This window comes from Engystomops pustulosus, chromosome 1 (assembly GCF_040894005.1).
Source record: "Engystomops pustulosus chromosome 1, aEngPut4.maternal, whole genome shotgun sequence".
NCBI classification, from domain to species: Eukaryota; Metazoa; Chordata; class Amphibia; order Anura; family Leptodactylidae; genus Engystomops; species Engystomops pustulosus.
In genome coordinates this window covers 158,912,495-158,925,613 of record NC_092411.1, presented here as the reverse complement: position 1 = coordinate 158,925,613, position 13,119 = coordinate 158,912,495, and the positions used below count along the sequence as shown (strand labels likewise).

Sequence of the window (13,119 nt, the reverse complement as noted above, 5' to 3'; positions counted from 1 at the left end):
TCCCACAGTCATTGGTTTGATGTGAGAAGCTAGACCTGGGACTATGGAACATTGCTGGGGCCACATAAAAACACTGACTGGGAACCCTGTCAGAGGTGCATTTTTGTAGAGAGAAAATACATTAAATTCAATTTAGGAAACATCTGCACCTCATACTTGGCTTATATACCAGGTAAGCTCCTGGTATATATGCTGAGCGTATACGTGGACAGTAATGGCACTGTAGAATATATACATACAGAAAACATGAGCCACTGTGGAATAAACACAGAATAAAAAGACGTAGCTAGCTGCATCTCTCCGTCCTGCTTTCTCTTGCTGAGTTCCAAATACGCCGAGCAGACGCCATTTGAGCCTGTGGGGATGGATGCAATACTTTGTCCTACGCTGAGTGCATGCATCTCTTAGCAGAGGGAGTTCCCCTGTTATGTCACTGTGACATCACTAAGGGAAACTTCCTGATTCGACATTCATCTGCTAATGCCGATGTTCGCTCCTCCCACTTCCAGGGGGAGGTACAGAATTATGTATACGACTGTACTTTCATACAGCGAGATACGGCTTCTCCCGCTGGTGTAATGACACGTCAAGAATCTTACAACAGAGGGTAATAAGTTTGAACCCAGCCTTATTATGGTTAGTGTAAGATTTTTGGAAGGAAATGTTATGCTAGATAACAAAACATGAAAGTTAGCTGAAATGAATGATGTTGATCATTTTTGCGCACCACAGTTTTAATAGTTTTAAACCAACCATTTTTTACAATGGCCAACAGCAGACTACAGTCTCTTCATAGGTGATCTGTCATGGTGGAGTTCTTTCATCTGTACCGAGGCATGATTGACCAATCACAGCTCATCGTTCTACATTATGTGCAAGCACAGTAATTTCATTTATTTATTTTTTTAAACTGTTTATTGAACGATCTATGACTGTACAATACAATTTAAATCAATAAAGCAACAATGTCACAGTTGCTTTCAGTGTCTTACATCTTCTGCATCATGTTACAATAGACCAGTGATGGCGAACCTTTTAGAGACCGAGTGCCCAAACTGCAACCCAAAACCTAATTACTTATCGCAAAGTGCCAGTACGGCAATTTAACCTAAAAACTGACGGTTTAGTTTAGAATCAATAAAATTATACATTCCCAATCAGAGGTAGGTTCCCTCCCATTGCGTTTTATTTGCATTTCAAAACTCCTATATTTGTTTCATACGTGTGACATTGAAGAAGAGGCAGCAGCCCTATTAATGCAGACTGCTAGCGCTGCATATACAAACGCAGCACTACAGTATGGGGGCAGGCTTTGGCCTGATCCAGATGCATTTCTATGGAAACGCATGCAATCAGTAACCAGAACATGGTGTCGTCCATTAAAACAATGCATTACACTGGGTTCTGGTTACCGATCACTTGCATTTCCATAGAAACACATGCGCAATCGGACCAAAGCCTGGTGGTATTTGTGACCACACACTTACTAAGGACTGTTGTAGTTCCCTGAATCACAGTGCTGTGTAAAATTTTACAGTGTTACTTAAACAGGACTGTCTGACATTTATGGTAGGAAGAGGCAGCAGTCTTATGTTCTTACATAGGACTGGTGCTTTTTCCTACACATAAGGAGGTAGTCCTGTGTAATCAAGTATGATAAGGTAAAGTTTTACACAGGACTGTCTGAGCTTGGTTTACAGCAGTCATTTATACACTCAATGACTGAGATCAGGGCAGATTGTAGGGTCGAGTGACACAGATGGCCAAACAGGACACAGGAGATTGAGCAGATCTGAAAGCTCACCCGCTCACCTTCTCACAGCCAGAACTCTGTCCTGCAGTTCAAATCATCTGTAGATCGTTCTGACAGCACGTGGAAAGGAACCATAAAGCAGACGCTGGGTGAGTATCCAGCGTCAGTGATTCCTCCCACACAACCTCTGACCTGTGACGGGCTCCGTGCTGCTGCCTGCATAAATTCTTGTAACGTGCGTTAATCTGTGAGAAGACAGCAGCGCTACGGAGCCTGCAGTAAATTTGGTAGAGAGCAGGTACCTTAGGGACAGAAAGAACAGCTGCCTTAGCGACCAGTGTTCAGTCGGCACTGACACATTGCCTGTCCGCACCTGGCAGTGGTTTGGGGGATGGGGCGCGTGCCAGCAGTGAGGGCTCTGCGTGCCCTCTCTGGCACGCGTGCCATAGGTTCGCCACCGCTGCAATAGACTATGAAGTAATACAAGCATCTGACAGTTATAAAAGCCTAATTCTAGCATAGTGCCTTACATCCTTAAGATCTAGCATAAAAAGTTGAAGCAACATGCCCTCTTAACAGCAATGTAGGGGGTGTGGTCCATGGGGGTGAGGAGCTCTACTCTTGAATTGCAAATTGAGATTAAGGCTCAGGGTGCCTATAACAAGCCTTAGCTGTGTTGAACTTCGGCTGTGGTATAAGATGTTAGTGGGGAGTCACGCCATTTCCCCCATACTTTATTAAATTTATCTGGCCGCCCACTATTTTTTTTTATTTTTTTTTTATAAACTATTTTGTTATATGGGACAATTTGGTTGACCTTTTTCTTCCATTGTGAGCAGGTTGGAGGTGAGACCAAAGAGGCAAATCAGTGGGGTGGCAGTTACCGGATATTGATATTGTACTCCTAAGGTCTGCCACAAGTCTGGTAACACGTAACTGTTTTAGCTGTGGTAAGCCATCCTTATACCATTGTGGGGTCTCCTCAGGAATCTCATTGAATGGACATAGGGCTCCTGCCTCTTTCCACACAGTCTTAGCCACCTTATGGACAGGAAGTAATTATTTTGTTCGCCACTCTGTCGTCGGATGCCAAATGCCTTTGGTCTATCCTAAATATTCAGCTAGCCTACTCTTGTGGTGTGGGGGGGGGGGGGGTGCCAGGGGTTAAAGGGGTATTCCCATCTGGGCATTTACATTTAATTTAATTCATCTGCCATATGTAAACATTTAAATTGGATGTTATTAAAAATAAAATATTCCTGTGTAAAAAAATTTCATAAATGTAGCCATGTTGTCCCTTAGAAACAAGATAGCTTCCTCGGATACGACCACCCCACACTCTGGCAGCGGTGGTCAGACATGCACTATTGAGTCCTGCATGACTAACTGGCTTCCGCGTTGATTACAACAGGATGGCTGTAGGGCATACAGTAATGATATAATCATAGAATCCAGATTTTTGAAGAAACACTTAGGAATCGTGTAGTTGGAATACATATAATCATTTGGGTAGCACCACCATTTTTACAAAATTGATTCTACCTGCTACAGAGAGGGGTAATGACACCCATACCTTAAACTTATCTCTAAAGAGGCCCAACAGGGAGATGATGTTAACCTCTATTATTTCCAGACAACCACCAGAAACCTTGATGTCCATATACTTGTCCACTACTGCTATATCATGAATCTGAGATGGTGACTCTGCTGCTCTCCTGTTGTTAATGTTGTCCTGTTACATAAGACAAGATTTCCCCCAGTTTATATGTAAACCTGAGAAGTTCCCATATCCCATCAGTTCTATAGCTCTGGGTAAAGATGGGTGCGACATGAACAGGAGAAGATCATGTGGCACCCCTACATATAGGGTGTCAGTTCTTAGTCTAATTGCAAGAGGCTCTATAGCTAGCATGAAAAGAAGCGGTGATAAAGGGCAGCCCTAGTGGGTGCCCCGGGCCAAGGTAGAGGAGTCTGATAGGTTACTATTAATTTGTATATTTGCCCTCGAGCCCGAATAGCAAAGGGAAACCCATTCAGTGATCCCTGTAACCTATACCAAATTTTCCCAGTACAGCTGGAAGAAAATTCCACTCAACGGAGTCAAAGGCCTTGGCTGCGTCCAACGAAACCAAGGCCCAATCCTCCTGCCAATTATATCCCACCTTTGCTATTATCTGGGCTTGTCTCGAATTATCTGAGGTACTTCTGCCTGGGATAAAGCCAGATTGGTTGCATTGTACGAAGGATGTTACCACCTTGTTTAGACGCATTGCCAAGACTTTTATAAGTATTTTATATTCCATATTCAATAGCAAAATGGGTCTGTACGATCCACATTCCGTAGGTTCTTTATCTGGTTTAAGAATGGCAAGGCACCGTTATCAAATGAGGCCTGTAACAATGCTAGCATAGCAGGTAATAGTTCCTCCTGATATTTTATCCACGTTTGGGCCGGACACCTTTCCCTTAGCCATTGCAGGTGATCTTGGCGTCTAACATCTCACGTTGCTCTCTGGAGAAAGTGGGGAAAACTTTGTCACTTATTACAGCTATTGAGTTACCACATCATATATAATCTATGCGGGATAAGAAGCCTCGCCCTGGGGTATGGCAGGTGTATTCACGATTTGTGGGATGACACTCTCCATAAATTTATTCAGCCAATTTTTGAGAAAATAGCTAATTGTGTACAGGTGAACAGTATCAGGATTATACTTGTCCGTACTTGCGTTGTGCAGACAATTAAAATCTCCCAGGCATAGTACCATAACTTGCAGCAATTACAACTACCGGTGAAGTAAAAAAATGACACCTTTTTCAGCATATACTACTCTTAAGATGGGCAGTACCTCTTGTATCCAGGATCCATGAAGCTTTTGTGGTCTGCTCCCTCCACCCTCTCCGAAAGGCTCAATATGTGTACATTGTTACACCGAAGGCAATTTTCTAGGTCATCCACTTTCTGTGACTATAATTGCGCTGCTCTATCTAGACTGGCTATTTCTGCGGGAACCTGGGCTGTGTCATCCTCTATTTAGGATATGCGCTGTCTTTCACCCGGTCCCATAGCTTTTGCATGTCATGTCTTATTAAACCCACATCCACTCGGATTTCTTCAATCTTGGTGGTCAGGGAGGTAGTAGACTTTTGTATCACTGAAAGCAGTTGTACTGACATCTCTTTTGGTGTTGGCTCCAGCTCCGGATCTGTATTAGTTGCTATGTCATCATCTGCATCGCGGCCGTCTCCCGGTGCGCCCACGCCATCTTGGGATTGACCGCATCTAGCATATTCTTTGAGCTCCTCCACCACACTGGAGCATCTGGATTTGCATATTTTTAGCAGCACCCCGTTGGGAGGACCTTCTAAGCTTCGGGTCAGGTCTGTTTTCCGGTGACATATCGGCAGGATGATGGGGAAAAGCTGGCTAAGTAAGGGAGCTTCTTCTAGTTGCAGGAAGCCAGGCCACGCCCCTTCATTTATTTATTTTTTAAATAAATGTTCACACAAGCAATCTAAATGTATGGCTGACCGTCTGCCTTCTGATAATCGTAATGTCAGAACTTCTATCCTCTTATGATTGGGCATCGTAGATGAGCTATGATTTTGTTTAAAAAGAAAAAAAAAACCAGGACTCCTAGAAAGCTTTCTGCCCTGCTTACCACTCTCACAGTCTTGGTGACTCTGAGTGTAATTGGTGACTGTACCTACTGTATGTTGTAGTGTATGGTAAGTGCTGTTTCTGATACTTTCTGTTGATTGGTATGCAGTTGGAGTTGTTTTGGATATCAAAAAATTGGATAATTTTTACAGAATTGGATGAATTTACACTTTCATGGGCAACTAGCCTCAGTGTTACAATAGGAGCACCCTACGAGTTGCTGTCCTTCACGTTATAAAATACTTGCAGTCAGTGTGGACTACTTAATTATCCTGTTGAAGCCCTATTCACGTGGCCATGATCCCACAGCATGAATTGTGGCCAGATCAGTCTCTGGCACCTGGTTATGGTCTGGTAAGCACATACTGTCCATGACTGAGCTGGGAAACTGTGCCACAAAATATAGAACATATATAATTTCTGTGATGTGAGGCGCGGATGCTCAGCTTTCAGTGGAGGGGGAGGAGCGCTCTCTACAGAATGTGCCTTTTCAACGTGTGAAACAGATCATATATTATGGACCTGCAAGTTTCTGTAAAGTGTTAACTACTATATTTCTATGATTTTCATGATTGTTTCATATTCTTATATGCAATACAGAAATATCTTCATTCATTTTTTTTTATATACTTGTAAGTTGCTTGTGACGGAAGAGCTTGAAGCAATGTTCTTTTGTTATTGCTTTGGCTTTTATATCTGATATTGTAAGCATTTTTGTAATATTATTTCTGTGTATAATAACGCAGTGTATATGCAGGCTACATCTTTCATTTTACCATCCTACAGACACTGACACTAATGCTACTCCCTGGCACACGTAAGTGCTATATACTTGTCATACGTGTGCAGTGCCTGGCTGTTCAATTAACCTTTTCTATTTACAAAAACACCATTGATGCTCTTTTAACAATGGTTTGACAATATTTGAGATTTTCCAGATTTTGAGAGATCATTTCTAACTTTTTTTTCTTTTGTGTAAATCTAATTGCACCAATCAATCTATTGTGATCCTAGTTTTAAATAAATCCAAGCATTTTAATGTAACAAACATAGTTGACTCATCGGTACTGCAAGCATTTGGCTTATTTTATGATTTGGCATGTCCTACGGTTCTCATAATCCGTCATTTCATTTCTCTTCTCCTTTATTGCATGCACCCTTACACCCCTTGTCTTGAATACATTTGAAATTGCTTGTGAATAGAAGAGATTCTGTGCTCTTCCTGGCTATGTATCATGTTATTTATGGCAATCTCATCCCATTCTCTGAATCACTTCATTCATCTATCTCTTACCTCTGTGTGTTGGCTGCATCTCACCCTTCAAGTAGTTCACGGATGGGCGATACTGGGTGTATTCCCCCCGCCTCAGCAGGATGCATTCTCCTTCATCATCCACTGACTCTGTGAGTACGATCGGTCCAATCATTTCATTTAAGATGATGACCTGAGTCTTAAACAAGTATCTTCTATAGCAGTGTTAGAGGGGCCACCAGTATGCATATTTTATTTTGTTCTTATTTTCTTCTGTCTTTCCCCCCCCTTCCCACTTCCTCTTCTACCTTAACTTTTCTCCTCAACACTTGTGTAGCCTCCAGATGACCGGAGCTGGGTTTATTCTCCACTCCACTATAGTCCCCAGGTTCAGTCTGTCTCGGACGAGGAGAGTGACACAGTAAGTTCATTAAGGAAGCACATTAGCTCTTGTTCTGTGTTTTTGTCTTCGCATAATTTAAGTGTCAAAATGACATAAAAAATTTGACATTAAATTATGTTCATTGGTTAGAAAGCAGAGTACCTTTTAGGAATAGAGAGCTGATCCTGTGATAATTCAGTTTGTGGTTTTGGTTGGACTTGATGGACCTGTGTCTTTTTCTAACAATATCTTCTATAAAACACTTTATTGCTGGGGACACACTGGTCAGCTTCATTGCAGAATTTTACATTGTGGAGTTATTTCTGCCATGGCAAAAACCAACTGAAAAACAACCTTTTTGCCACCTCGTTCAGCTGTTATTTCACTGCAGCCCATGATTTGCGGAGGAATCCGGGAGGAGAATCCTCAGCAATATTTAACATATGGATTCAAAACCTACAACTCTAATCATTTTCCTCTTCAGGTGTTTGGTATGCAGCATGAAAATGGGATTTCCATTCAAAATTGCTGTGAAAGTTAGCCATCAGTGGTTTTAATCCACAATAATTGAGGGCTTGGCTTTGAGACTGTCAGGTAGCATAATATTAATACCCTATGCAAATGTTGAACCCCCATTAAGTACCCTAAAATAAGTAGTGACCAGAGGCTTTGTTACAGGAACAGGGAGCAGGGTAAGTGCCTTCTTTTTGTTTTCTGTTTTTTAATATTTTCCCTGGTCTGACACCATTATCTCACAGTTGTGCGTTGTTTTCTACATTTAACTTCTAGAAAAGTAGTTGAGAAAGAGTTGAGCACGCAGTTTTAATGCCAATATATGTGAAAAGTCTCCATTAATCTGAAATTTTATACAGTAGCCTACAATAAATAATTGGCCATTTTGTAAACTTTTGAAAACTGACCTTTTATGACCCCCATGAACACATACTCCTAGCATCATTTTTGTCCAGACCAGTCTAACTTTTTTTTCTGGTGAACCACAATTTAAAAGTAATACCTAATTTTACAGAAGTTGATTTGGAACCAATCACATGTGTACATGTAACCTAAAATGGTTTTGTCTGTGGTACCCATCATTCCCAACCTTATCAATATTTTCTCCTCCTCAGTAGGCTTGGTAGTTTCATTATACAATAGTCTAGTCGAATGGTTTTCATTCTGCTGGGGCAGCAAGCCTGTCTCTGCCCATCTGGCAGTGGAGATCAGCCATGCTTAGGTCCAGAAAAGATAATTGAACCATGTGAGTTCTCAGAAATGAGAGGGAAGGCATGTCAGAGAATGTTTCGGGCACTTTGGGGCCTAGAAACAAGAAGTCACCGGAACAATTGCTATTCATGAGCCGTGTGGTGGACTAAGATATTTAGAGCAAAATTGCGAAAGTATGAAAGCCATCCCTAAACAAGTCATCCCAACACAGACCCATAGTCCATGGCAATTTTTTTTTTTTTCCTCTGTCATGGAGACCTATCCATTTTCTAGTTCATAGTATTGTCTGTACTTGTATCAGTCTTGGTTCCGGGTAAATTCTGCGCAATTAATTTTTTATGTTGTTGGTATAAAATGATTAGGGACCCTATATGGGTCAGATTGGGGGCCATTGCATTAGAAAGGCACAGTGAACGCATTACGCCAAAATGCATCACAAAGGACATCAGGTTAAAAAATGCTAATTATTTTGAGATGCAAACACATTGCATGAGCACAGCCTATGGCCATTTTCACAATTTAGGGTTTAGACCTTAATGCTTGTGTCCGGTATGTAGTAAAGACACTTATTGCAACTTGCTAAACACAGGCATTTAGATCTAAACATGTCTGTGTTCAGGGAGGAGACGCTTCAGAAGCTCTTGAAGTACTCAACTCAATCTTAAGATAATGGACTTAGGGCCTCCATTATGCTACTAACCTTTCCATATTCCCCAGCAGTTTTCCTATTCTCATCTTCCTCTGTGCTGTGAGGCCAATAAACGTGATAACCTACTCACATGTGGCCTGTTGGCATCATTGCTCCAGTGGAACAACTGTGTTCTGACTATGGTCCTTTTTATCATTATTTTTGTGTTTTGGTTAGTGTACATGTTTGCTGACTCCATTGGACTCTTTATCATGTATTATGTATTCTTGATTTGTATTGTAGCAGATAAGCCCTTGAAATTTTTTTCTGTACAAATTTGGGTTGTGTATTCAAAGGTCTCACTCTACAATATAATAATAAAAAAAAAACACATAAATAATATTGGGTTAGATAACAAAAAAGATAATGCTCTCTAAGTTTCTTTTCCAATGCTTTAGTATATTTTAAACTTGTATTGACTCATAAGCTGCATCATCATAACATGAGATAGATAGAAGCCATAAAATCCTTAACTTGCAATCTCAGAAGTAGTGTCCATCAGGGAAGTTGGTTTGCTAGACAGGACTGGCCATTTGTCACACCTGTGCTACATTTTGGGGCACCCTTTCTCGATCACCCATCTAGTACCTGCTTCAGAGGAAGGTACTATACAGAGTTCTACTGCTAATATCTGTCAATTACCAGGGGTTTAAGACAGGGGGCTTACAGTGATCGGATAAGAAGTTTAACTTGTACCGTGTGGAAATCCACTCCTCAAATGTAAGAATTTCCTAAGCATTTGCTGAATACGTCCATGCTTGAAAAATCGGGAGCTGCATATGGATTTGAAATTTTCTGTGAGTGTGGAAGGGGAACTGACATGTCAATTATCATGGCAGATTCTGTCCAGTGGGCCACATGTAGATTAGCTCAGTTGAATGGATGGCTTGTTTGATTGCAAATTTTCACCACCCAGTAATGTACAGTATTTTGTTCATTTATGTTAATGGAAAAGGCTCCTAGACAAATTTTTGCACCCGGCACTCACAAGGTCCTTTCTCAATGTTGTTTCATTGTAACAGATAATATAGCCAGTGGCAGGATGCGTTTTGCCGATCTTTGGGTGCTGTATGTCTGATCCAAATACAAAGAATCCCAAATATGGTGATGTCCGATCCGTAAGGGGCAATATTGTCATACAAAATATTGTCCTTTGCCTTGACTTTTTTCAAACTTTGTGGAAGCACTATGTGCATATTTGCACAGGAGCTTTTGTTGTTTGGGACTTCCATGTATTCACTATTTGTGAAACACTATTTGTGAAACAAAAATTTATTTAACTGACCACAGTGGGGTACAACGGGCTTCATTTTTCTTAGTGATAGTCCTGCTGACTGGACTTTCATCTGTGAGGAACTGCAACACAGATGTACACTTACAGTTGCCTTATTCTTCTACAGAAATGTGTTCATGTCTCCAGACTGCTTATCCGGCTTTTAGGTGACAATTTTCTTCTCCTTCCAGTAATTACTATGCAGATACCTGATAAGGAATCCCTGTGTCTCCCTCCAACCCAGCCTCAGAAACAAACTATAGAAGAGTGAAGATCAACCATGGATACAAAGTTGTGACCAGTTACTGGACTCCTAGAATCTACTATGCTGTTATGTGTATTTGTAGTATTATCTCTTTCCTGATGTGCGAGTGCTTTGCCAAACATTCCCTCTTGTTTTCCGTCAAATTAATTTCCTTGCCAGATGCCTAGTCTGGCCTCGACTTGGGAGAGAAGCTCATCTGCTGCATCTGGCATGGGAATCGGGAACTATTTATACACGAGGCTTATTCACTCTGGTGATGGTGAAAAGTTCCTGTACACTACAGATGTAAAGCACCTGGTTGGACCTACTATGCTGCATCTCTGGCTCATTTTAACACTTGTTTTGTATATTTTGATATTTAATCCTTTTTAGTATTATTTATATTGTGTGGAGTAAACTGGTGATAGGAGTATTTAAAGACTATCTGCATTTTACCTGTTTACTGTTTACATTGTAAGACTGGTTCAGTGATTTGGATTTAGACCGGATCACTCAGGATATATAAATATTTTGGTTTTGTCTTGTCATTTGCACTGCCACATATATATTTGTGGCATGGACTACTGGAGTCTGATGGCATAAAAGATCAAGCCAGACCTGAGGAATATGAAGCCATGTGAAATGCTGGCTGTATTTTATTTTTATTCTTGAATAGCTTCCATGATGATCTGTAAGTTTATCTTAAAGCGGTCTTTATTGGGGATAAAGACTTCTTTTTCTAGACAATGAAAATGTTTTCCATCCATGTTTGTGTTTTATTTCAGGCACATGGCCACATTTCAGGCACATCTTGTTTTCTGGTTTGTTTTTGAGAACAGTCTACTTTCTATATTTTTATGTAAATATTAAAGATCTTTTTATTCCTATTTAATAATCTACTGCATAATAAGCAGTTCGATTTTCTTGAGTCAACAGCCAGTGTTGACACATTCCTATTGGCCCCTCTGCAGTCACATATACTGTATAAACACAGAGGTTATTGGCATTATCATTATGGAATATTGTTTTTATCATTAAATAAATGTAGAATTATTGGGTCAGTTGAGAGCAACATCCCCTCTTGCTCACAATCTCTTCATCTACTTTTTACTGTGGCATATTCAAGCTGCTTGTGTTTTTTTTTTTTTTTACCATTCAACTTCAATGTTATATTTTAAATATTTGCACATATTGACCAATGAAGATAACGGACATAAGTATTACAAAGGAGTTGAGGAAAGTTGTCAGAAAATGTCACCAACTGGATAATTCCAAAAAATGAAATGCAGTCTTTATATAGCATAGATTCATGGAGGAGGATTGGTTTAGTGTGATCTTAGCCCATCACGGATATCCCTGCAAGAAAAGGCCAGTACTATTAGCATAGACTCTTATGTTGTTTTTTAGCTTTCTTGATCCTCTGTCACTGAAACATTTAGAAAAGTAATCTCACTTGGTTGGATTTTCTCCATGCACCTTGTTTATTATATGTCCATTTGTGATTGCTAAGTAATCTCCATGCGGGATACAGGTTCTTGTTCTTCTAGATCATTCCATGCACTGTTTACACATGCTGGGATACTTAGGAGTCTTGTTAGGTGCTGGGGCTACCTGAAGAAGGAAGACATCAGTCACTAATCAGCTTTCATTCTTATGATGTCAATATTTTTAAACTGTTTTGAGATATATATCTATATCTAATTATATATATGGATATATGGATGTGTAAATTACAACATGTGAACAGTATGTGTGCCCTGATACTGCTATATAAGCATTTTAGGTTTAAGAATGTGTCCTTTTTATTCCATGAGATGGTAAAAATTGAAAACTCATGTCTGTGATCTCCATCATGACTAGGATTCTTCTTGGCTCCTGTAAATGAGGTGCACTATAGAACTGTGTTTTTTTGTTCTGTTACATTTTAAGTATTCATCTTCTTTACTGTGCATAATGTTTTATTTTTTATTTAGAATTGTGTTGTGTTTTAGTATCATTGATGTAACTGAGAAATAAAGGTTGGACATAGTTGTAAGCGGGTTGTAAATGGATGTAAATAATGTTTGACTTTGTGTTTTCTTGTGGCTGTGTCTTTTTCTTCTGATGGCTGCTATAATAGAGTGAATTTATCAAAATTATCATACTGTATTAAAGCATTCCGCTGCTGTGTCTCGTGTCATTGTTTTATTTTCCTTATGCACTATGGTCTGTCATGTCATAATCCACACACACACAATGGGACTGATGAACACATTGGGTCCAGTTGCACCTAAATTATTTAGCTGGTTTTTTTTTTGTTTTTCTTTAGTTTTGTTAGTCAAAAGCAGGAGAAGAGGCTTCACAGAGATGATGGAGGTTCTATTAGGCTACGATGACAAGGTGCACTTTGGCTGGTTTAAATCCATTTTCTTCATTTCTGGAGTTGTAAGAAGCTGTGTTAACATTTTTCATTATATTCATTAATAAACAGATTTAAACCAGCCAATGGCATGGTACATGGCAAAAACGCATACAATTTAAAATGTATGCGCTTTGCAATGCTTTCAAAAATGCCCTGTGTGACCAGAACCTTAAAACAAATTGCCACTCCTTCCCTTTCAGCCTCACAGTGAGTTTATGACCATGTGTGCTTTATTTCTGTA

General features: G+C 40.1%; 1 protein-coding gene across 6 annotated transcripts in view; it reads left to right on the top strand.

The window, feature by feature from the left end:
* Positions 1-12,644, top strand: part of PIP5K1C (phosphatidylinositol-4-phosphate 5-kinase type 1 gamma) — a 37,196-nt gene extending 24,552 nt beyond the window's left edge. Inside the window, exons 17-20 of one of the 6 annotated variants that reach the window (XR_011847895.1) lie at positions 6,201-6,231; positions 6,744-6,818; positions 7,004-7,087; positions 10,425-12,644. Coding sequence is in view for 4 of the 6 variants with exons in the window: in XM_072113038.1 (XP_071969139.1) it covers positions 6,744-6,818; positions 7,004-7,087; positions 10,425-10,427 (162 nt within the window). In the remaining 2 variants the exon portion in view is untranslated. Of the gene's footprint in view, positions 1-6,200; positions 6,721-6,740; positions 6,819-7,003; positions 7,088-10,424 lie in introns of those variants that run through there. The other 5 variants (XR_011847894.1, XM_072113038.1, XM_072113052.1 and 2 more) reach the window with 5 other exon arrangements.
* The last annotated feature ends 475 nt before the right edge of the window (positions 12,645-13,119 follow it).